At 38.0% G+C, this 25,066-nt stretch overlaps 1 protein-coding gene across 5 annotated transcripts in view; it reads left to right on the top strand.

Annotated features, from left to right (window-relative positions):
* The first annotated feature begins 282 nt into the window (after positions 1–282).
* Positions 283–25,066, top strand: part of LOC148848201 (E3 ubiquitin protein ligase RIN2-like) — a 35,008-nt gene continuing 10,224 nt past the window's right edge. For 2 of the 5 annotated variants that reach the window (XM_088949026.1, XM_088949029.1), the window contains exons 1-5: positions 283–575; positions 1,262–1,722; positions 5,837–5,914; positions 16,165–16,251; positions 16,344–16,465. In XM_088949026.1, coding sequence (XP_088805152.1) covers positions 1,483–1,722; positions 5,837–5,914; positions 16,165–16,251; positions 16,344–16,465 — 527 coding nt within the window. In that variant the 5' untranslated portion in view covers positions 283–575; positions 1,262–1,482. Of the gene's footprint in view, positions 576–630; positions 845–1,261; positions 1,723–5,836; positions 5,915–16,164; positions 16,252–16,343; positions 16,466–25,066 lie in introns of those variants that run through there. The other 3 variants (XM_088949027.1, XM_088949030.1, XM_088949028.1) reach the window with 2 other exon arrangements.

The raw sequence follows: 25,066 nt of genomic DNA, 5'->3' as shown, positions 1-25,066 counted from the left end.
AAAAAAATTCGTGCCGGACCACTCCCCGGGCTGTCCGTGCCGAAACGTGCCGTACCGGCCCGCGTAACAACTTACAACTATAGACCAGCCATTCAAACAACCGTTTTGACGGCCGCTCGGCTGAATGATCCCACCGTCTAATTTGATCAGCGTGTGGCAACAGCTGTCCAACCGATGGATGAGATTTTAGATGGATGTAGGAGGATACAGTAAAATAGACTAGGGTATTATGGTAATACTGAAACGAAGAGAATGAATCAACTAATTATTTAATGCCCAACAAGAAAATGTACGTTCGAGGTATGAATGAATAATAAAAGTTTACGTGATAACTAAAGCGGCGATCCCCAAAAGCGAGAAACGGAGAAAGGGGAGAATTTCATTAGAGGACAACGTCGTTAGAGAAAAGAGGGTTTCATTTTTAGTTTTTATTTTCGGGTTTCGTTTTTCGTTTTCACGTTCCCGCAAAAAACTGACCTCTCTCTCTCTCTCTCTCTCTCTCCGTTACGAGGAACAAAAGCAGAGAAAGTGAAAAAAACCCTGCCGACGACATTAAACCTTCTTGGTCGAAGCAGGTACGTAATTTTGCCCAATTTCGCTTTTTAATTAAAATTTCAACGTATGCGTATCGCTTTAATTTGATTTGCCGTAATAGATTGTTAGGTTTGGATGGGAAGTTTGCTATTTTTGTTCTCGTATTTTGATCACTGGAATTTCGTCAATTTAGGGTTCTCGAAAGTTTGATTTCGATGTCTGGATATTTCTTGTATGTCTTCCTGTTATTATCAGCATCATGATCATCGTCTTCATCTAAGCTTTGTCCTAACTATATGGGGCCGGTTAGGTGAATCCTGTTTCTCCATTTCGTTCTGTTCAGTGCCATATCCGCCTTCCTGTCTGTTTAGCTATTAATTGATTATTCCTTTTGGGGGGAATTCGATCTTCCAATTAAGAGAAGAGATTCATTGGTACATAATGCTATTAGAAGGACTTTTGAATCAATTTTCTTTATTGCACTTGTATACCTATGCTTCTAGTTTCTGGAATTAAATATTAACTCTTGCTTAGCTCCCAATTTTTGTCGAATGCCTTGAGTTTCATTTTTTTTTGTATATTGTAAAACTTTTAGGTTCTGCAATGTGTACTGGGGTTCTTATCAAGAATTTTTCTTTTTCAACACCGGAGCTGTCAGTTATAAACGATATATATTTAGATGGATATTCTTTTCATGCAGAAGTGACTAAGTTATAATTTGATGCAGGTTCTTTTATTTCATTATGGGGATTGACGTTTGTGATGCATGTCTTGATCAGGGAGGAGTATGAACCCTCTAAGTTATCGTCACTCCAGTTTTTTGTGATTTGTACCTAGTCAACTGATCTTTGGATGCCACATCCTGGATATTTTTGTCTAGCCATGCTAGTTCAGTTGTGATGAAACTTTGGGAGATTGATCTTGGTAAAGAGTTTGCTTTTACTGAAAATGGGTGTGGGCTACTTATCCATCTCAGCACTCTGTACGGTGCTAAGCCTTGTAGGGCTCCAATGGTGGACAGTATTGTTACTGGATAGGATCAAGTCAGATGGCTCAATTGGTGAAAACGTTATTCATTCAGGGAATGCTGGCCATGCACTAGAGCTGCTTTTGGGTTCATACATCACAATTGCCTTGCTAGCGAATTTTGCACTTAATGTATTTATCCTGGTCGTTTTATGTCTCAAGGTAAGTCATTTCATGGCTGGAGACTTGAGAATGCATAATGAATGAACTGTATACTAATTGATCAAAACAAAAAAAAAAAAGAACTGTATACTAAGGTAATAATTGGATAACTTTGTATGCAATAGTGGCAAACACTTGTGTTGTATTAATCTTGTTTTCCCTAGATTTTTTTTTTTATAATTTTCTTTTCTGCTTTGAGAACATTTGCTGTTCTTTCATTTTTCTCATACTACAATAAAGCATGCAATGCCTTTTCCAAAAATCTTTTTTTTTTTTTCAATCAGGGGCACATCAATTTTGTTCAAAAACAAAGTTGGAAATAAGACATGAATAAACTGCAAGCTTTGAGAGTTCACATTAAGGATAAGCTAGTTGAGAACAATTTGCAATTTACAGGGATACTCATTAGCCTTTGTCTTGTTAGAAATTCTGTGAATTTTCTAGTTCCCTAAATTGTAGGATCATTTGCATGCACGACACACCTTTGGTGTTGCAGACATAAGCTGTTAAGGTTCTTGGTGGTACATAAGTTTTAGAGTTGGAGAGTTTTGACTTCTTTGGTAGTGAGTTACCATAAAAGATTCGTTTATGAAATTGAAGTTGGTTTCCTCATGCATGTATGAAACTAGATACAACTTCAGAATTTGCAACAACTTATGAGTTAGCAATAGTAAATACATACCTTAAAAAGGGAAGCTCTTGTGGGGTATAGTCCCCCATGCTATATATTGCGGGCTGTGGAAGGAGAGGAATAGAAGGATTTTTGAAAGGGAGAGTTGGGGTTTGGATAAGGTGGTCCAACAGGTTATGGCTTCGATTCATACCTGGTTGTCAGTCACAGATCTCTTCAAAATAATTCCCCATGGTCAATTTTTTGATAACAGCATTCTATCCGGCTAGTCAGATAAGTTGATTGGTATCATTTGACCTGCTTTTAAGCCTTTTGGTTTTGAGAAGATTTTTTGGGGTCTTTTTGAAATCTGATGTATAGTTCCTGGCTGTACTTGTTGAATATATGATATACTTGTTCTCTCTCTCTCTCTCTCAAAAAAAAAAAACCCCTTAAAAAGAAGGATGAAACAGAAATCTTGTTTGGGGATTAATTCTCCAAGGTGAGGGGGGTAGCCAAGGCTAGCTGAATATTGTGGTGCTTGGCACATTACTGTCTATCTACCATTCTAATTTTCAAATGTAATAAAGTTCTGTTTGTTTTTTACCAACAATAGAAATTTTATTGCAACACAAAATATAGTACAAGGATTGTTTACAATCCTCTCAATTTAATAAAATTAATTTTTCCTTGCTGATAAAAAAAATTATGTACAAATCCATACAAAATTACAAGTGGGTTAATGTAGTAAAATTCTGATTGTTACTATATATATATATTGTTACTTACAAAAAAGGAGATGTGTCCGACATTTCCATTACCAAACAAGAGAATTGGTTCCCTTAGAATGGAATGTAGGAACAGGATTTGTATTTCATTACTCCAATTAGGTGGGGTAAGCTGGATAAGGATGACCGGCGATGGTGAACTTTTGTTCAGCTTTAAGGTGTTAGTAAAGTTTTTAACTGTGTTAGCTGAAGGTGACCATAAAATTGCGTTTCTAAAAATCTGTTTAAGCATATGGATATCGGTGTTATCAAAGTTTGACTAATCATCAACCAACTTGTCAATTGAGGGCCAGACTAAGTGCATTATTAGTCAGTCGTTATTCATCATACAGTTGCCTAGGATGGCTAATGACTAGTCAACCTAGTTATCCAAAAAGCCATTTTAAGACTTTACTTTTTTGTTTGTATCTCTAGTTATTTGAAATATTATAAAATATTTATATACATTTTTTTACGTTCATTTTGTTGCTTTAAATATTTTTTGATGGATCATGATTGGATAATGGTATATGAAATGGAAAAGGCATAAAACAAAAGAAGGCATTGAAAGGGTTATTTTGATTTTTCTTTCCAATTAGGGCTGGAATCGGATCAGATTTGGATTGGATCCAGTTATGACCACATCCGATCTGATTATCAAACCTTTGGATCTGAATCCGATCTGAAGTCTGATATGTTGAACTTGAATTGAATTCGGGTTTAATCTGCATCCATCTTATTGTGTTTAAAATTACAAAAAAATAAGAAGTGAAAAAACTAGTTATTTTTAAGTTATACATGTATAATTAATGTATATAAATATAAAATATTAAATTTATCAGCTATAAGCTTTATATAATTGTATCTTATATAATATATGCATAATTATACTATATATGTATAAATTTTTATCGATCTTGGATTTTAATCAGATCGGATGGGGTTAAATCCGATCCTATCCGATTATTAATCAGATGCAAGTTCTAACATCCAATTTTTAGATAATTGGATCCGGAATCAAATCGGGTATCAAATTTTCAGAGCCCATTGACAGTCCTACAAACAAAAGGCACATCGAAAAGTCAAACTTTCACCTTTTCTTTTGAAAACAGTGATTTTGATTCCCTATAGCCTATCTAGTCTAACTTTTTCTTTGGTTGCAAAAAAAAAAAGTATTGTAAACTAAATATCCAATATCATTCTTTTCCTGCATAGTTGTAGTCTGTATTAAGATATTTATGAGATTGCACCAATATCTTAATGCTTATGATACCTGGATACCTGTACTAAGGTGCTGTATCATATCAGATACTTCAATTCAGTGTTTTAAAAGCACAAGGGCCACTTGAGCCTGAGATGTGAGGTGCACGCCTTTTTGAAGTAAGGTGCAAAAATGCAAAAAATGCTAAAAAATTCAAAAAAATGCAAAACTTAAAAAATAGTAAGCACATTATTAATTGAAAATATAAACTTAAAATTTAAAACAAATGTTTTAAAAAACCTATTTCTTAAATTAAAATACATAAACATAACATGTAAAACATGTTTAAAAATAAAATCAAGTATAACATATAAAACATATTCAAACGTGTAAACTCTTAATCTCTTTATTTTTTCCCAATTGCATTACTTCAAAAGTTATTGTGATGTTAAACATTATGCATTCTTGATTCTTTGAGCTGCCTTTGTATCAAAGCCCCTGAAGGCAAGCTCATATTTGCTAATGTTGTTCATTCACTCGTCCTAATAAAAGATATTTTTAAAAGACACTTAAAGTTATAAAACCTTTTTTTTTACAAGGATTAAGAATTTAAGACCCATATATGGATTTGTTTGGGCTTGCCTCGAGGGGCTTGGTCTGGAGGGAGGGGGGCAACTGCTAAGCACAAAAAAAAAAAAAAAGAACAGAAAAAGAAAAAGAAAAAGCACTCAGCGCATGCCTGGGCTGAAGCACATGGTACACCAGGCATGTGCCTTTTGAAAGTGCTGCGCCTGGGACCTAGGCGAGGCACATACCCTAAAATGTGCCTCGCCTGTGTACCTAGGTGCGCCATCACTGCTTTAATTTTTAGCATGTCCTCGCTGTATTTGCTTAACATAGCATGGTGCTTGTTGATATTTGCTAAGTGGTTGCTTTAATTTTTAGCATGTCCTCGCTGTATTTGCTTAACATAGCATGGTGCTTGTTGATGTTTGCTAAGTGGTTGGATTATTAATCCACTACTTTAATTTGTAAAATTGTTTGTTTTTCCTTTATTTGCATTTGATCTGAGTTTTGATATCACATTTCCTTGGGTTTAGGTCCTTCACTCCTTAGTCCTTAGGATTTTGTTTACATTTATTATAATGACTATTATTTTTTTATCATTAAGCTGATCAAAGAGATTATTAATGGCAATGATAAGAAACTCTTGCCAAAGTTGCAAGGGACAATCATTCAAACTACAGAGGCGTTATGTGATTACTGATTTTGATAATCCAATCTAGAGTTCCCCATAACAGTTCAGGTATATGAAAACCACCTCTACCTATGAAATTTAGCCAAGGCATTGCCAGGCAAGTAATGACTGTAACTTACTGTTTTCATTTTGTCATGCGTATAAAAGGATGATTCTATATGGTAGCTAGTATGCACATCATCATTTGATATTCAGTTTGCTCTGCTAAAGAAATGAGTAGTTCACTGTTGAATAAACTTGACATTTTTATTTTGATGGATATTTTTCTGTTTTTGCAGACTTTATTTTTCGTGCAGCTCTATCCTTCTGAGATTCGCAAAGTGGTGGAACGTCTTATCAATTATGTCATTTACAAGGTGATTTTTGTTTTTAAATCATTAGCTTTTTCGATAAAAAAGATTGAACTTTACAAAAAATGTAATACAAAAACCAGGTGATAAGATATCACTGCCATAAATAACATGTTATCTCTACAAATTTCCCCCCAACATAAACCCCAACACTGAATTTTCTCTCTCCCTGATCCAACAATGAAAATCCAATTGCAAATACTACAGCACCAGAGAAGCCTAACTTCATACGAACCCCCAAACACCATGACCCTTGACATGTTTTCTGTCCACACCCATCTGTATCAATACTTCCCAACTGTTAGAGTCGACAATACAAGGGTATTTTGGTCATTTGTCTATTTAATTGAGAGTGAATAGTCTGTTTTGTTTACGTTTAAGTTATATGTCCCATACTTAATGAGGGACAATATTGTCTTTTGTAATTCAGCTTATACAATATAAATACAAAGTGGGTCGGTTAGGAGAAGTGACTTTTTCTCTCCTAGGAGAAGTGACTTTTTCTCTCCTAGGAGAAGTGACTTCTTCTTCTTCTCCTTACATACTTCGGACCTAGAACTGAATAGAATTAATCAACCTATTTACATGGTATTAGAGCAATAAGAAATCAGTTCGATTTTTAATCTTCTCTCATCGCCCTTCGTCTTCCTGGGATCGCTGCCATATCAGATTTTTTTTTTGAATAACTCTTAGACAGATTGGAATTTCGGTAAGGGGCCAAAAAGGAGTGGCCGTTTTTTGTTCTTGGAGGTGAATATACCTCCAGCTGCTGTGGTGGTGATCATTGTGGTGGTGTACTAAATACCCTCTACTCGATGGTACGAAGAGGGCTGACTTTGAATTGGTGTGAACAGAAATTCCTGTTTGCTAATAGTGGATTGCAGCTGTTTTTTTGGTCTGGATTTCATTTATGTGGTAGTGTGGATTGGTAGGTATGCATATGAACCTCTTTTTCTTTTGTTTATGCTTGGTTATATGAGGTGAAAATAGGGTTTTCGAATAGTGAATTCATGACAGCAGCAGTGTGGTCATAATTATATTTTGTTGTGTAGTGTGTGGTGTGGTGCTGAATAGTAGAGGGTGACTACTTTGTTTATAATAGTGATTTCTTTGTGAAGTGAGGTGAATCAATTAGGATGGCATCAATTGGAGATGGTAGTGACAATAAGGCAGGTGTTATGATTTCTCCTGATTACTTGAATGTTCAAATGACCTTATTAAGTAAAATGGTGAGAACTATATGCCATGGGCCAAATCTTTGGAGGTGTTTTTAAGAGCCAAGAAAAAGGTGAAACATGTGAGAGAGGAGAAACCCCCCTCTGATTCTCTAGGGTTTAGTGATTGGGAAAGGAGGATGCACAGATTTTGACCTGGTTGTGGAATAGCATGGAACCTAAAATTAGTGTGAATTTTATGTTCCTAGATACGACTAAGGAAATCTGGGACAATGCTAAGAAACTTTATTCTGGCCAAGATAATACCACTAGAGTATATCAGCTTTACCAAGAGTACTTTAATCTGAAGCTCTTTAATGAAGCAGATATACTAAGCAACATTCATGGGTAGGAGCTTCTGAACTGAGGGAGATGGAACGAGAGGAGAGAAATTTTAGGCCGACGGGGAAGTGGAGGTTGGAGTTGGGTATTGAAGCTAAACATTTCTTATTCGAGCAGGGATGGACAAGAGGTAAGGCATATTTGAAAATCAGGGAAGGTAGTAGGGCAACGATATTCATACCAGAGGAAGCATGTTACTGGTTGAAAGGTTTTGTTGATGGAACAATAAACACTATTAGGGAAGAAGGTTGGAAAAATTCATTCGCCTATTGTGGGAAGAGCTATGAAACGGTACCGAGAAGGAATCGAAGAGGGTGGTTTATCATGGTAACAGAAAACTTTGGCACTAACAAAAAATAATTAATATGCATATCGGAAGGACAAAGGGGACAAGGCTGGATTGCCTTCGCCAATAACCTTCAGGCATTTCTCTCGGAAATCGAGAGGAAGGTTGAAGAATGAATTGATAACGAGCTGTGTGAATGTGTTACGACGAGCCATGGTACTCTGGAGCATAGCAAGAAGCAAAGCTCATATCGTCAAGAGATTATGGTAGCAAGTTCAACTGGAATTCGAAAATTAGCACTTGAAGAAGGGAGAGGCAAATGGGAACACAAAATGGTATTAACGATAGATAGGACTGTAAGGGATTGGACGTAAGTCTTAGATGCAGTTGCAGAAAGACTGGGCTTAGAAGGTGATGCTGTCTTATTGCCATTTACTGAGAAGAAAGTCATCCTTGATACAGGCGACGAGAAACTGAGTTTCAATACAGTCCAAGTAGATGGAGGACTGATACAAATACAAAATTGGGTTCCAATATGCAATGAAGTAGTACCAAAGGATGGCAACCTCCTGATCAAACTTTTAGGACTCCCCTTTAATCTCTGGAACGAATAGACCTTAGGAAAACCTGAGAAGCTTGCGTGCTGTGGAGATTAAAGTTGTAGGGATTAAGCCTGAGAATCTTCCTCGTGCATTTGACATACTCTCAGATGGCGCCTGGTACAGGGTTTGGTTGGCATCGGAAGTTGAGGCGTCTCTTTGGGGAAAACGACTAGAGGTAGGGGACAGTGGTGAGGTTGCAGGATGGAGCACACGTGGCACCCAGGGAATGGTGAAGAAACCTATTGCGTGTGATAAAGCAAAAGAGAATGAACAGTCACAAGGGGGTTACCATTTCTCGAAGCTTACCATTTAAAGCTATTAATTCAAAATCTTTTGAATTAAAGTCGAGGTATTTAGGTGGCCCTTCCTATGCTTACGTGGCCAAAAAGGGAAGTAACTCGGTGGGTCTCAACAGAGATACTTTATCTGAATCGGCTGTAAGAGCAGGTGAACGAAAATGTGGACCACATGCCACCATTAGTGGTCCACATGATGACTTAAGGCGTCATGTTGTGAGGGAGAGACTTAGAGAGATTGTAGATGAAAACTTTCGTATATCTTCTTCTAGAAAAGGGTTGGCCGAACTGAATGAGTCACAGAAAACGCTAACAGAAGGAGGAAAGCCTCCCTTGAGCTAGACCCATCGTCTGAACTTTGACGAGCAGGCTCTCAGTGTAGTTGATCGCCCAAACCCGTGCTACATTAGAGACATAATAGAAGAAAGAGAGGAGGAAGACCAAGGGTGGATAAGCTGCAGTTCGGAGAGTGATGTAGAGGGGAGTTCCAAAGAAATTGCAAGTATTGATGGTTCGGTAGAGGAAGGATTCTATGAAGGCCAAATCAGAAAGACATTAAACTTGGAGCATCTCTTTCTTGGAGATACGGCGGGAGTACAAAAGAAAGACTTGGAGGCTCCGGTGAACACAAACAGGGTAGGCCAAAGTCCAAAAACGGACAAGCCTTTACCAAGTTTTAGCGCCATGCAAGTAGCTGAAAAGGTGTTAGTTCAAGCTAACCTAGATCTGAACAAGGGTACATCACAGAGAGGTGGACAATTGGGTAAAGGAAAAGGTATTTGTGTAGACCATTTGATGGGGAATAGTTCCCTCCAACCTGAGGAGATAGAAAGCTCTAGTTGTTCTTTAAAGGGTTTGAAAACCAACCACCCTCATTTGCCCCTGTCTCACAACCCTTGGTCGAAACCAGGTAACTCTGTTAACTCTGTCAATTCAGTTTTTGCTACTGATGAGTGTTTTGTGTCCCTTGTTCCAGATTCCCTTTCCAACCAAGAGTCAGAGGCCCATGGATAGGAAGCCACAATGAGGATATAGGGGGAGAAGGAGAGGGAGACAGTGGTGGGAATAAATTGCAGGGATAAAAGGATCTGGGTATCATTGAGAGAATAATGGGTGAACTGGAGAGGAATGAATTGCAAAGGGAGGGTACAAGTGGGGTAGAAAGAGTTCCTGGTGGAGAGAATGTGACAAGGAATGAGGAGAGGATTAGAAGTGGAGAGCTTGGAAAACTAGATAAAGGGGAAACTTGTAGGGAAGATTCGATAGCAGAATTTGTGGGAAAGTTGGGGTGTAAACTGAAGAACCCAAATGATTTAAAAGCATTTCTACAAAAAAAAGGAGGATAGATAGATTAAGAAAAGAAAATTGAGTGAAGTTGAGAGATTAAAAAGAGATATTGAGGTGGATAAGAAGTTTGGGGCGAGAGGGGACAAAAGGAAAGGGTTTAAATAGATTTTGGTGGTGATAGGGTTTGCTTTTTACAAAATTGAAATGGGAATCCTAAGTTGGAATGTGAGGGGGCTGGGTAGTGCTAGGAAGAGAGCAACAATTAAAGAGGTGATTAAGAAGTTTAATCCAGATGTGGTATTAATTCAAGAATCCAAAAGAATGGATTTTGATTGCAGATGGACAAGAAGTGTTTGGAGAGCTAGGGGATTAAGTGGGCGGCTACTCCGTCGTGGGGGTCCTTAGATGGGATTGTGACATTATGGGAAGAAGATGTGCTAATAGGATTGGAGGAATTAATAGGTGATCATTTTGTTTCTTTAAAGTTCAGGTAGGTTGAAGATGGTTTTGAATGGGTACTAACAAATAGGCAGAGAAAGAAATTGTGGGAAGAGTTGAGTGATATTAGGGACCTTTGGGAAGGACCATGGTATGTGGGAGGGGATTTTAATGTGGTGAGATTTACAGAGGAAACCACAACCCTTGACAGAGAGTGACAACAAGTATGAGGAACTTTAATCAGTTTGTGGATACTTTTACGCTTAAAGAATTCCCACTCCTAAATAATACCTTCACTTGGTCCAACCTCCAATCAAGTGCAATATGCTCTAAGTTGGACAGGTTTCTATTTTCTACAGATTGGGAGGAACATTGGGGTAATTTAACATCTAGGGTGCTTCCTAGACTTACCTTGGACCACTGGCCTATGGTGATGTGTAAGGAGGAAATGAGAGGTGATGGTCCTGCCCCTTTCAAGTTTGAAAACATGTGGTTGATCCATCCGGGCTTCATTGAGAAAATTAGGGAGTGGTGGGAGCACTATAATCCGCTAGTACAGTGGGAAGGAATGAGGTTCCACAAAAAGCTACAGTTCTTAATATCCTAAATAAATGAGTGGAATAGGTTGGAGTTTGGGAGAGTGGAGGAAAGGAAATAGTTCTTGTTGGAGCATATAGAAGAACTGGATATGAAGGAAGAAAGGGGATCTTTTGGAGAAGAAGACAAAGAGAGGAGATGGAGCTTAAAGAATCAAATGGAGACGGGGTTTTTCCACTCAGTGGCAAATGGTAGGAGAAAGAAGAACTTCATCTCAAAATTGGAAGTTGAAGGAGTGGTCATATCCTACCCGGTAGAAATAGCAGAAGCCTCTGTTAGTCATTTCAAATCTATTTTCAGAAGACCTTTAAATGAAAGGATTTGGTTGGAGGGTTTGGATTGGCTAACTCTAAGTACAGAAAACAGAGAGTGGTTAGAAAAGAGATTTGAGTTGGAGGAGATAAAGGAAGCAGTTTTTTCTATGGATAGGACAAAAGCTCCAGGTCCAGATGGTTTCACAATGGCTTTTTATCAGGATTGTTGGGATATTGTGGAGAAGGATCTTGGGTCAGTGTTTGAGGAATTCCACGAAAGGGGAATAATTAACATGGGTTTGAACTCCACATTCATTGCTTTGGTTCCAAAGAAGAAAGAGGCATCACAACCAAGGGGCTTTAGACCTATTAGTTTGATGAACAGTTTGTATAAAATAATTGCAAAAGTGTTGTCTCTAAGGGTAAAGAAGGTTCTTCCTACCATAATTGCACCTAACCAAGGTGCTTTTGTGAAGGGAAGACAGATTGCCGATCAAATCTTGATTGCAAATGAGAGTCTGGAGAGCTTTAGGAAATCCAAGAAGAAGGGAGTGGTTTGCAAACTGGACTTGGAGAAGGGATATGGTTGATTGGTCCTTCCTGTTGGAGGTGTTGAAAAGTTTTGGATTTGGAGACAGCTGGTGTAAATGGATTTGGGGCTGTGTTAGAAGTTTCCCCTACTCTATTTTGGTGAATGGAACTGTGGTGGACTTCTTCCCCGCCTCGAGAGGAATAAGACAAGGAGATCCACTATCCCCTTTTCTTTTCACTATGATTGCTGATGTCCTTGAGAGATTGATCCATGGAGCGGACTCGAGGAATTTAATAAAAGGCTGGAGATTAGGAAGGGAGGAGGTACCACTTATGCATCTATAGTTTGCAGATGACACAATCTTGTTCTGTGAAGGTGGGGACATCAATTGGATCCATAATTTAAAATTGGCAATACAACTCTTTGAGCAGATGTCTAATCTCAAGGTGAACTTGGATAAGAGTAGTGTGGTGGGTGTGAATTTGAAGGAGAGGGAGCTAAGTGAATTTGCAGGTGTGTTAGGTTGTGCAACCTTGGATTGGCCTATGATTTACTTAGGCTTCCCCTTGGGGGATAACCCTAAGAAGGTAAGCTTTTGGAACCCAGTGGTGGAGAGATTTGAAAAAAGGCTTGCTTCTTGGAGGAAAAATTATCTTTCCTTGGGGGGAGAATCACTTTGATTAGGTCAACCCTAGCTAATCTACCTGTTTACTTCCTATCAGTGTTTAAGATCCCCACAAAGGTTTCTAACATTTTGGAAAAACTTATGAGGGATTTCTTGTGGGAGCCTGGAGAGGAAAAGCGGGACCATAGGGTGAGATGAGAGGTGGTAACTAGATGTAAAAAGCTAGGAGTTTTTGGGATTGGGAATATTAGGAAAAGGAACATGGCATTGTTGGGGAAATGGTTATGGAGGTTTCCATTGGAAAGAGACATTGTGGACAAAGATTGTGGCTAGCATACATGGGTTGGAAGACAATGGTTGGGAACCTGGAATTTTGGCAAGGGCTATAGTTGCCTCTCCTTGGAAAGCCATATATAAGTTGCTTCCAGTCTTCTCCCCTTGGATTAGGTATGGTCTTAACTATGGTAATAGAATAAAATTTTGGGAACAACATTGGGTTGGGGACTCACCTTTGATGGACGGATTTCCCTCTTTGTATGTTCTATCAGATTTGAAAAATGAACCCATATCATCCTTCTTGTGCCCTTCAGACTCTTCTTCTAGTTTTGGGTGGAACTTAGGTCTGAGAAGGGCAATTAGGGATACAGATTTGGGCCACATCATGTCTTTGTTAGCCATCCTCGAAAATGTTTTCTTGGACCCTAATAAGGAGGACACTAGATTTTGGATTCCAAATCGATGTTTTAAAACGTGGAGGTGTGACACAAGACGTTCCACTACCTAGAGGCGTGAGGCATAGTTCAGAACGTAAGAGGTGTAAGCCTCCCGAACACAAAGAGGCATAAGCCTACTTAAGAGGAGGGGGGGATGAGGAGGAAGGAGGAGGGAGAAGAGGAAGGAGGATCTCATTTTTCTTTATTTTTAATAAAAATCTTTTATATTAAGAGGAATGAAGATGCATATCACTAGTAAGAAAGGGGGGCTGGGGTGTCTGGGGGCGAAGCCCCCTAGCCAAAGGGGTCTGGGTGCTTAGTCCCTAGTCCACTTCCTTTCCCCTTACCATTTCTTTTCTTTTTTTTCCTTTCCTTTTCTTTTATTTCCTTTTCTTTCCCTTCCCTTTCTTTCCTTTCTGTTACTTTTTTTTTTCTTTGTTTTATCTATCTTTTTACATGGGGTGTGCATGAGGCGTACGCCTCATGAAAAAAGCATATGGGGTGTACGCTTCAGAGGTGTCAGCGCCTCTGGCATATGCCTCAAGGCGTTTTAGGGGTGCCTTGCCTGGAGACACCTCCCACACATTTTAAAACACTGTTCCAAATATGAGATCAACTGCGGAAGCTTGTGAGATTTGAACATTCTGGAAAAACTTAACTACTGCAGCATCTTGATTTCAGAATTGGAATGCTTGAACTCTAGCAGAGATTTTGGTTTTCAGTGTGCTTAGAGTTAAGAGTTGATTCCTGGAAGAGAAGTTTCAAGTTTACTGCAACATTTTTGATATTCATATTTTAAGAACATGAAGGTTATTTGGAAACTTGGGAGGTTGAATTTGCTTGATCCATTCATAACTTGTGGAATTAAATTTCTTGAAACTAACAAAGGCTGGTTCTGTTCTCTCTCCAAAACTACTGGGAGTGAGTCTGAAGAGTTTCAGAATCAAATTAATGTGGGGGAAAATTTACTTCTGCATGAGTGATATGGTGTTATAGAAATAAAATGAAGAAATTCAAATGGGTAACACAACACATGAATTTGACTATACAATGGGTGGGAAGGGAGGCTTATTCATTTGCTGACTATCTAGCCAAGCAAGGAGTAACTAGGGATCAGTTGTATTGGACCCAATTGTAATTTTTGTGCTGTTTTTTTCAAAAGAGTGAGGCTGCACCTCGTGCCTCCCCTTGGGATGCTTGTAAGTTTGTAACAGATATTTATCTTTTTTCTGATAATGGATTCTTAATGAACTTTTACCTATAAAAAAAATTTACTTCTGCATGATGAATCTATTCATTCTCCCGAAAACTATTTTTGTTTAAAATTTTATTGGATTAAATTATTTGAACATTAGAGAGCTTGTTGTAGGAATAGTGAGAAGAGAGAGTGAATTTGTTGCTGAAATAGCATAAAGAGGGAGAGTCTTTTGGGTATTATCACGGGAAATTTGGTCAAAAAATAAAAAAAAATCTTCCTCCTGCTCACTGACTTAACAATTGTTTTCTAAACATAACTGAATTTGTCAAATGACCAAAAACTTGGTCATTTAATAAGCAAATATATCTGTACATCTTAAAGAGGGAGAGTCTTTTGGGTATTATCAAGGGAAATTTGGTCCAAAAATAAAAAAAATCTTCCTCCTGCTCACTGACTTAACAATTGTTTTCTAAACATAACTGAATTTGTCAAATGACCAAAAACTTGGTCATTTAATATGCAGAAATATCTGTACATCTTAAAAGAGATGAAGTATCTTTGACATTACTCATAAAGAAAAAGAGATATGATGCTTCATCTTTAAACATCTTGCAAACACTCTTGAGATGACAAGTGGAATATGAATTATTTCTTGCAATTTTGTGGCTTGGTGTTGACTCCTCCATCTCTGCATTATCAACTCATTTCTTCCATCCGTCTTGTTTTTCCTCTTATTCTCATTCTCTTTCTTTAATTCTTTGTTGTTTTTACTATTTAGTTTCTACAGCCCATAATCTTAAATGGCACACCTTAGACCTATTTTCTTTTGGTTTTCTTATATTTTTAGGTACCTCAAGTTCTGTCCAGCACCTTTTTTCTGGTGACATTTAAGATTTGTTAAACCAAATAAGTTAAGGACCTTTTGGTCTCTTTTGCAGCTTGATATTGATACTTCTCGAACAAGAAGTTTCCTTTATTTTACGCCTGCTTTTACTCCCCTAGGTTGAATTGCATAAATCATCCAATTATTGCAATTTAAGCAGTTAAATCCCATCTAAAATTCAGCGAACAGCCCCTGTTATATCTTTGATGTTCATAGAAATCTCACATGAAATTTCTAGAGAATATATTTCTGCCTTTTCTCTATTAGTCTAACATTACAGATATTAAAACGCCATCTTCTTCACCTCAAATCAAACCCTCTAGTCATGATTTTTTTTTTGATAAGTACCCTCTAGTCATGGTTATGGATATGGAAACTGGAAAGATAAACCTCTCCCCCTATGCTCTGTCTCATTTTTTATTTCTTCAATTTTCCATTCTTAATCTTAATCTTCAGGTGATGGCTTGCTTATGTCATTGTTGTGGCCTATGAACTTTCAATTGCCATATGGAACAATAAGTTAGTCGTAACATATCAAACAAAGGAATATCAATGAAAAAAGAAATTCCTGAAGCATGGTAAACATGATTTTTATGCAAAGTACTTTTGTGGGAGACTGCCAGATTGTGTAAAAATGTTTCCTTATAATCCCCATGGTTTTCAATTTTATCTCTGGAACTTTCATTTTTTTCAAGCAGTTACTTTCTGCAAAGCACTATATATATGGATTGTTCTTAATTTGTAACTCTAATGAATTTTGGTCTGCAGATGGAGGTTGAGTTATGTTATTCTGATTGCTGACCTATTTTGTACAGTTATTCACAACAGTTGGATAGTTTATCTTATCATTTCCTTTATCTTAACTATATCTTGGGGTTATAAACTCTTAAATAGCAAATTCTAGGTCCTCTATAAAATTCAACATCAATTTCCTTTAGCATTTATCATTTAGTAACTGTTGGTGCAACATCATGTTTCTTATTTAACAGGGGACCTTTCTTCCACTGGTAGTTCCGCCAACAATATTTCAAGCAGGCATGTGGACAACTTGGTTAATAGTTCTTTGTTCCTTAAAGGTATCGTTACATAAATGCTTTGCAACTTACATGATCACTTAGCATGTAGAACTTGAATAGCTCCTTATAAACTTTTTCATACCTGATTACAGATGTTTCAAGCATTGGCTAGAGACCGACTTGAACGGTTGAACGCATCTCCTTCTGCAACTCCATGGACATATTTTCGTGTTTTTTCAGTGTTCTTGGTGGTTCTCTCTACTGATTTGTTCTGGTAGTGCTTTGTGACCTGCTCTTTTTGTAGATGACCTTATTTTTTTTTGTGGATTTTGTTTCTTAGAAATGTGGTACATAGTAGATCAGCCATCTTAAGAGAACATGAACCACATTAAATACATTGCCTTTGGTTAATTCTTGTTTCTTGATTGTAGACTGGCCTAATGCTTTAGATTATGACATTGTCTTAATACTTAATAGGGAATGTTCTATATCAGCAGAGATAATAGTAGGTTTTAAAAAGGAGAAAAAAATATTAGAGGAAAATTCAGTTTGAAAAGTGAGAATGGTGACTCTCCTTATATCACAACAGATTAGTAATAGTTTATATACTGTTCAGTTTTTTGGACGATAAGTTGTTTTGAATGAAATCATTTGCAGTTGCTTATCAGAAAAAAAGGCTTAGTAATAGTGCAATTTAAGTGAAGAGGAGAAGAATTGCTCTGTTAGGAAGAAAATGAGTATCTCTTTCAAATGTACTCAGACATTCAGAATGTTTATCGTGTGAAATGATATCCATTCATGCTTTCTGAAATGGGTATCTTTTTTTTTTTGATTATTTTAGTTTTGTTTTCTGAAATGATGTTCATTCATATATGTGCAAGAGATGATACTTGATAGTGGGTAGGTGTGACTCCTTTCCATTTTGGGAGAGAGGAAATAACATAACAAATGCTGGACACGATGACATGAGGGTTTAAATTATGCTCCTATTGAATATATGAAAGTTGGTATCATAGGGGAACTTTTGTAATTTCCTGTCGTTAATGTAAATATATCTTTTTGGTAATAAATAAAAAATAAAATCTTCTTAAAGAGATAGATAGTACAAAAGGTGACAAGATATCACCCACAGAAATTTAAAACCCACGCCCACATCATTAAGACCCTCCAACCCCTTTTAATACAAATTTTCCTTCCCCATTTTTACAGGCACACACAGGACTCACTGCCCATCTCAAAGCACTTCTGCACCCAACAACCTCCTTTACTATCCTCAAATCAACAATGATCTTAATAACTTTTACCAACCAAATCTTCTGTTTAAAGCTTTATTCATTCATAGGAAACCTCTTTTCCAAATCCTGGAACAATTTTTCTAGCAAAATTGTCCCCTCATAAAACATATAACCCCTAACAACTTGCTTACTTGGACTTCAGTTTCCACTATCTTTTCCAAATCCACACTGCTTTCTACTTTTCTCACTTGATCCAAAGCCACCTCCTCATTTTTCTCTTCCCCTTCTGAATTTTCTTCTTCCGTTTCACACTTCATCCCTGGCATCATCTCCTTTTTTGACAAGATATTTTCTTTTTGAACAGCAGGTGGGTTCCATCTTCTTCTCCTTGGCCTCTTTCTCCACTGAATCCATATTACTGCTGCTTCTATCAATACTCTTAATTCTATTCCTGTTTTCTTATCTCCTTTCTCTTATAAATCCTCTTATACCTACTGAAAGGTCCAACCCCAAAGAGGCCTGCCTTTAGCCAATGGAAGACCTTGGTAACATGAACTAAGTGACCATTGTTTGACCCCTTAGATTTGAAGTGAATAATGAACATCATGTTCACACGCCAATAGAGATCTTAGATTTGGCATTTGTGGCGATGAAGATGGCAATGGAGTAGGGGAGGGGAGAACGAAACAGTGGTGGTGGTGTGGTGTCTCTGGAGGTGTCACTGGTGGGTGGCGATGCGATTTTGATGGCAGCTAATCTTTAGGGTTAGGGTTTCTTGTCTCAATGAAATGGAAGAGAAGAAGGGAACCCTGGAACCAAACGAAAACCAAAACCTTTCTTCAATGGGTTTTGGACCTTCTGTTATTTTTGTTTTAACACTTATTAAACTTTCCAATTTCAGGTCTTCCCTTTTGTTAAAATTACAACTGTTTTATTAAATTGTTTAAACAAAATTGGGGGGGGGGGATACATGTCATTCTCTAAAACATAATATATCCAATTGGATCGGATTTTTTGGATTGAATCAGGGGTCATTCGAATTCGATCTGAAATGTAAATGGAATATATTTTCTGATCCGATTCAATTCAATAATCTGATAATGCTGATTTGAATCTGCCAAAATCGAATTGCATCAATATCCAATCCATTTGCATCTCTACAACCACATGTTCATTTAAGTCATCACATGACTCAAGATTCAACTTCACTCCAATGTGCCTAGAGGAACACAGCCTAGGTTGATTTTACTCAGGCCCCTGTTCAGCTCCTGTCACATGAAAATTTAAAGTGTCACCTGCCGTCTCATGAACTCCCTCCTCAGCCAAACCAACCCATGTCAAATCTAACTCATCCTCATATCCTTTCATATTCTTCTCAATATCCATCCTCTTCTTCACATTTGACAGTCCTTCTTCATTGGTAAAAGCCTGAAAACAAACCCTGTTACACACCAACCCAGTTTCCCTTCCCAAGCAAAAAACCTTGTTCTTCTGTCTTCCATCTTTAATTGTTTCCAGATTTTTTTTTGGAGAAAAAGTTAATCAGATTTCATTAAATAAAACAAGGAATACATGAGCAGATGTACTAAAAGGAAAGAGAACTTAAACAGAAGAAACACAAAATTACTAGGGGGGAAGCCTGTTGTTTTATAAATTTTCTAAGTTTGCTCCAATTTTAGCTAATCCATCTGCAATATGATTCATCTCCCTTGGTATCCACATCAGATTAACATTTAAATTTTCCAAGGAGTCTCTTGCCTCTGACAGATAATGACTCAACCTCCACGGACCCCCCTCCTTGTCTTTCAGCCATTTGATAGTATTAGCAGAATCTCCAACAATGGATAATTTCTGAATGCCTAAACTTTTTATTATTCTGATACCAGTGAGTGCTGCCATCACTTCAGCCTTTGTTGAGTCTGTGTTACCTATTGGGCCACCGAAAGCCCAACAGATAAATCCCTGTTCATCCCTCAAAATACCACCTATCCCAGCTTTGTCCGGATTGCTTGCAGCGCTTCCATCGAAGTTTAGAATCATCCCTACTTCAATATGTGGTATCTGTAATCTTTGGGTTGGTTGAGAGTAAGTTGGAAGAAGCAAGATCGTTTGGATATTTCTGTTAAGATCATTGAAAGAGAGGTCCTGAAACATCTGAGTTAGCAGCCCAAAAATTACAACAAAAGAATATATCTGAAATTAATTCTTCTAGAGATCTGGTTTTGTTTTCGAATATGCGCCTGTTTCTTTCCTCCCAAATTCCCCACAAAACTGCATGTACCACAGTTTTCCAATACACTTTACCTCTTTTGCTCAAGCCTGACACATGCCACTGGTTGAGGAACTCCTGAATATGCTTTGGAGAGACCCAACCATATCCAGTCAGGTTTAAGAAATGCCACCAAATCTTTTGAGAAAAATTGCAATGAATGAGTAGATGATCTGCAGATTCCCCTTCTCTTAAGCAAAGCACACATGCATGAGACCTTCCCAGGCTTTTTTTCTGAAGAAGATCACACGTATTTATTCTCTGTAGACACGCTTCCCAGACAAAGAAGCAAACTCTTAGAGGAATATGACTGCTCTATACCTTCTTGAACGGGAAAGAGGAGATCTGATCACCTGCAATTAGAGCCTTAAACATAGATTTGGAAGAGAAAACACCATTTGGGTTGAGGGTCCAAATTCGGGTGTCAATGGAATGAGGGGAGGTGTAGACTTCTTTTAAGGTGAGGAAGAGGTTTATGAGATCTGAGATCCCAGTGTCCCTTAGAGGTCTTCTCAGGTTCAGGGTCAAGTTAATATCGGCAGGTAAAGCTGGGATACAAGAGGAAACAGTTGAATCTTGGTCTGTGGAGAGATTGAAGATTCTAGGGAAAGATTCTGCTAGAGTGGTATTCCCCACCAGAGATTTTTCCAGAATTTTTTCCCACTTTGAGTCTAATGAAAGGAAGGAAAGAAGAGTGTGAAGAAACTATACCTTTCCATGGATTTGAATTCTTTACCTGGTTCAAATGAAGATTACTGTCCCACCCATTTATATTTGTTCCATATTTGCTAGAGATGACAGCTGCCCAATGAGTATTGGATTCTACAGGGAATCTCCATAGCCATTTGCTGAAGAGAGGTGTTCTTCTCTTTCAAATGCGCAACAACTCCCAATCCTCCATCCTCCTTCAACTTACACACTTGATCCCAACTTATCAAGTGCTTTCTATTCTCCCCTCCTCCACCCCAAAGAAAGTTTCCTTGGATTTTCTCTGAATAGTTTCTCACTTTAGGAGGAATTTTGAAGACAGAAAGATAATAAATTGGTAAGTTGGCTAGAGAGGCCTTTAGGAGAATCAGTCTACCCCCTTTTGATTGGTACCATTTTTTCCACGAAGCCAATTTCTTATCAAACTTCTCCATCACTGGTCCCCAGAAGTTTAGAGTTCTTGGGTTGCCTCCAAGGGGCATTCCTAGATAGGTAATGGGGAGGTTTTCCGCTTTACAGTTCAGAACAGCTTTGAAATTCTCTAGGAGGCTCTCTTCAACTGAATTTATGGGTATAATACTGGATTTGTTGAAATTAACCCTCAGCCCGGTAACTGATTCAAAGGCTTCGATCACCCTCTTCACATTAGAAATGTCTTTCATGGATGCATCCAAGAATAGGATGATGTCGTCAACAAATTGCAAGTGAGAAACCTGGACCATATCTCTTCCCACTTCAAAACCCTTAACCAAACTTAGTAATTTGGCTTTGTCAAATAAAAAATTGAAGATGTCCATCACTAAGGTAAAGAGGAGAGGAGAGAGTGGACAACCTTGTCTAAGCCCTTGCCTGGCCTTAAAATAGCCCTTAGACTCTCCATTTAGGAGCACTGAAAACCAAGATGAGCCAATGCATCCTTTGATCCATTTGATCCATCTCCTGCCGAACCCTCTCATTCTGAAGCAGTCCAAGATACACTCCCAGTCAACTTTATCATAGGCCTTTTCAAGGTCTAGCTTGACTAGAACCCCTGGGTTCCCATGAGCCTTTCTGTCTTCTACACACTCATTTGCAATTAAGATACTATCCACAATTTGTCTTCCTTTGACAAAGGCAAACTGGTTTGGAGAGATCAGATCTTGTAGCACTTCTTTCAGTCTTCTTGCTAGGACTATACACACACCCTACCAAACTTATTGGCCTAAAGTCCTTCACTTCCAAAATTCCCCCTTTCTTTGGGAATAAGCACAGAAAGGTTGAATTTAAGCCTTTATTTACTATGGCTGAGGAGTGGAACTCTCTAAAGAGCATTAGAAGATCTTCCTTAACAATATCCCAACATTTTTGGAAGAAAGATAAAGGGAAACCATCTGGGCCAGGTGCCCTGTCTCCATCCATGCTAAAAACCGCCTCTTTGATTTCCACCTCTTCAAAGCTTCTTTCCATCCAAACTTTCTTATCTAACGACAAAGTTGATCCTTCCCAAGTATTCAATCTGAAACTGCACATTTTATCCTTAGAATATAGGCTCTTAAAGTAGGAGAGGAAGACTTCAGTTATTTCTTCAGAAATTTCCACTTCTCATTGGTTCACTCTAATTTTGGAAATGAAGTTTTTCCTTCTTCTCCCTGAGGCATACATGCGGAAAAATGTGGAGTTATTATCTCCTTCTTTCAGCCACCTCACTCTAGATCTCTGCCTCCAGTAAATTTCCTCTTTTCGGGCTAACTTTTCCCAAGATTTCCTCAGCTCAGCTCTTCTTCTTCTGCCTGAATCATCTAAAGTGCCTTTTTTCTCTTTTACATCTAATTCATCCAGTTCCGTGAGCATCTTCTTTTTGTCTTCTTCACCAGCCTTAAGCTGTTCTTTTCCCCAAGGTTTCAACCTCCTCTTCAAGAATTTTAATTTCTGTAACAGTCTGAAACCAGCCCATCCCTCTACTTCACACTCCTCCCACCAGCCAGCTACCATCTCCTTAAAATCCTTGTGATGGGTCCACCATTTTTCTAGTCTAAAAGGAGGCTTTCCTCTTGAGATTAGATCTGTGTTCAACTTAATGGGCCAGTGGTCTGAAATGCAACGATGACAGAGTTCTTGGGAAAGATTGGGAAATCTTTCCAGCCAATCTTGAGATAAGAGGAACCTGTCAAGTCTGCATGTTTTCCTGCATAATTGTGTCCAGATTTAACTCCCCTTCTTTTGGTATTTCTGCTATGTTTTTGAAATAATGCACTTCTATTCCACCACGTAACCACTCTTCTTTGACCCCTTCATCTGCTTCTCTGCAGACCTCCAACCAGAGTGATGCTTCAATGGAGGTTTCCAACCAGACTGAGTAAAAGAAACTATCAACCAAAACCTCCACCTTCCTGTTCCTGGGTATATCCTCCGGCTTCACCCTGCTGAGGAGTATAGCCGCAGAATGAAGGTCGAAGGTGGAAACTCCATTTAGGTGACCTCCACATATTGACACAATGGATGAAAAAGCTTCAAGCTTCCACAGATCGAAAGAAGCTCAATAACACAAACGGTCACATCGTCCTCCACAAGCAGCTTCTTTGCATTGGATAATGGGGACCATCTTGAAACTAAAACGTTACCACAATCTGGCTGAATATTTATGACTTCTAACTCCAACTCTTCATCGACCAGATCACTGATTGCTTTACATTTTCAAATGGTGTAAATGTCATCGTCCCTTTCAGATTTAAACTTCTGATTATCGCATCTGCTACCTTTCTCCAAGCATGAGTTTCTCCTTTCACTTCATCTACTAACATCTTCTCCCAACCCTTGTCTCACCCTGAATCTCCATCTTGCACTACCCACTCTACCAACCAAGGTTAAGTTCTCTTCTAAAATTTCATTCTTTAGGTACAAGCTTTCTTGTATTGATTTCTCATCTATCTTACCAATTTTGCCTACTTCCGAATACCGAATAAATTCCTATAGCATTTTAGAAATTAAACCCCACCCTGCTCTGTCTCTTTCTTCAGGAAACACTAGCAGTTGTTTTCTTCTTTTTCCAAAATATTCATACAAGGCAATGAAGTTTCTTTTGTTATTCCTTCTCCTTTCAGCATTAAAACTTCTTCCTTCTATCTCTGTTGACCTCTTCCAATCCTTTTCCCCATCTAAAGACAGCTTTGTCAATAAAACTCTTAAAACCAAACAATAACATCACCCACCAACAACATTCTTTACCAACCTCCTCTGAACCATATCTCCTTAAAACTTATGTTATCAGACATGGTGAAGATTGATATACTCCTTAAAACTGAAGGCCATAGGCCTGCAGATTCTTTCTCTCTACTATCCTTTTTTCCCTCTTTTTCTTCTCTTGTGCCAGTTAGGGCTTGTTTGTTTGCTCTGAAGTCTGACATCTGAAAGTGCAATAATTACATTAAGAGGTATATTGGTATTGGTGAACTTTTCTTTCTTCTGAACTCTGAATGCAGAGAATGCTGTTATGAATTCTGAATTCTAAAAATGATCAAATATCCATTTTGACCCCGTATATGAGAGTTTTTTGTTTGTCTTTTTGGGGGTATCATTGGAAAACAAAAAGTTTATGATTGCACCTTAAGAGATAAGAGATAAGAGGAAACGAACAACCATTTTTCTCTTAAAGTTAAAAGATTCCTCTTAAGAGATAAGAGTTAAGAGGAAACAGACAGGCCCTTAGTCTACTTGGTATCAGAGCAGACAGTGGGGAGGATCCACTCTTGTTTTTTGGTGATTGACTGATGCATGATATTGGATATCCTGCTGATGTCGGCAGGTGTACAGGTGGCCTGCAGGTTCTAAAGAGGTTTTTGATTCTAGGACTACTTGAATTTAGGAGCCATCCATGCAGTTTTCATTAATGTTTGGAGTAATATGATAAACTTCAAGATTTTTTTGGCGAAAAATTTAAAATTCCAGATTCTAATAAATGGATTGGTGCTTTGATTGTGTATATGTTTCTATTTGTGGGACTATCATGGTTTGATCTACCTGACTTTTGTTCATACTTCGATTAAAGGTCAATATTGTTTGGATTATTGAACATTTGGTGAGTGATTTTATGCCTCAAATTTCTCCACTGCCCACTGGTGCATGAACCTTATTTTTCTTCTTGAACCCTGCGATACAAGTCTGTTTTATGCTCAGTATGACTTGGCCCATATGTGGATCTGAAAACTGTTAATTGGAACTTTGTCCTAGACTGTAGATTGGTTGAATATTCTTTTTTGATTTGTATCTCCTCTGGACTTCGTAGAAGTCTGTTCTGAGGAAAGAGATTTGCTTCATGCATACCTCTTATTATGTTTGAGTGGTTGCTTTTTGAAATATGTCTTCTAATTTAAAAAACAAGAAAGCTGCACACTCTGGATTTGTAATGTTCTGCATCAGTTACAATGATTGAATATTCAGTTCATTACATCAAACTCAATGGAAGAGATTATTTGGAATGGTCTCAGTCAAGAAAGCTATATGTGGGTGATAGAGAAACTAGGATGTCTCACTAGGTAGGAGGAATGCCAAAGAGTGGAGTTGTATTTTAAATTTGAATGGGACAATTGCAGAGCCATTGTCACTTTGTGCTCTTAATGGATGTTGCAGATGTAAATATTTTTGTAACATTCCCAATAATCTTGAAATATATCTTATTTATTATGCT

This window comes from Nelumbo lutea, chromosome 6 (genome assembly GCF_056320005.1).
Source record: "Nelumbo lutea isolate HS-2025 chromosome 6, American lotus-T2T, whole genome shotgun sequence".
Taxonomy (NCBI): domain Eukaryota; kingdom Viridiplantae; phylum Streptophyta; class Magnoliopsida; order Proteales; family Nelumbonaceae; genus Nelumbo; species Nelumbo lutea.
This window is presented reverse-complemented; position numbering and strand designations above follow the sequence as displayed.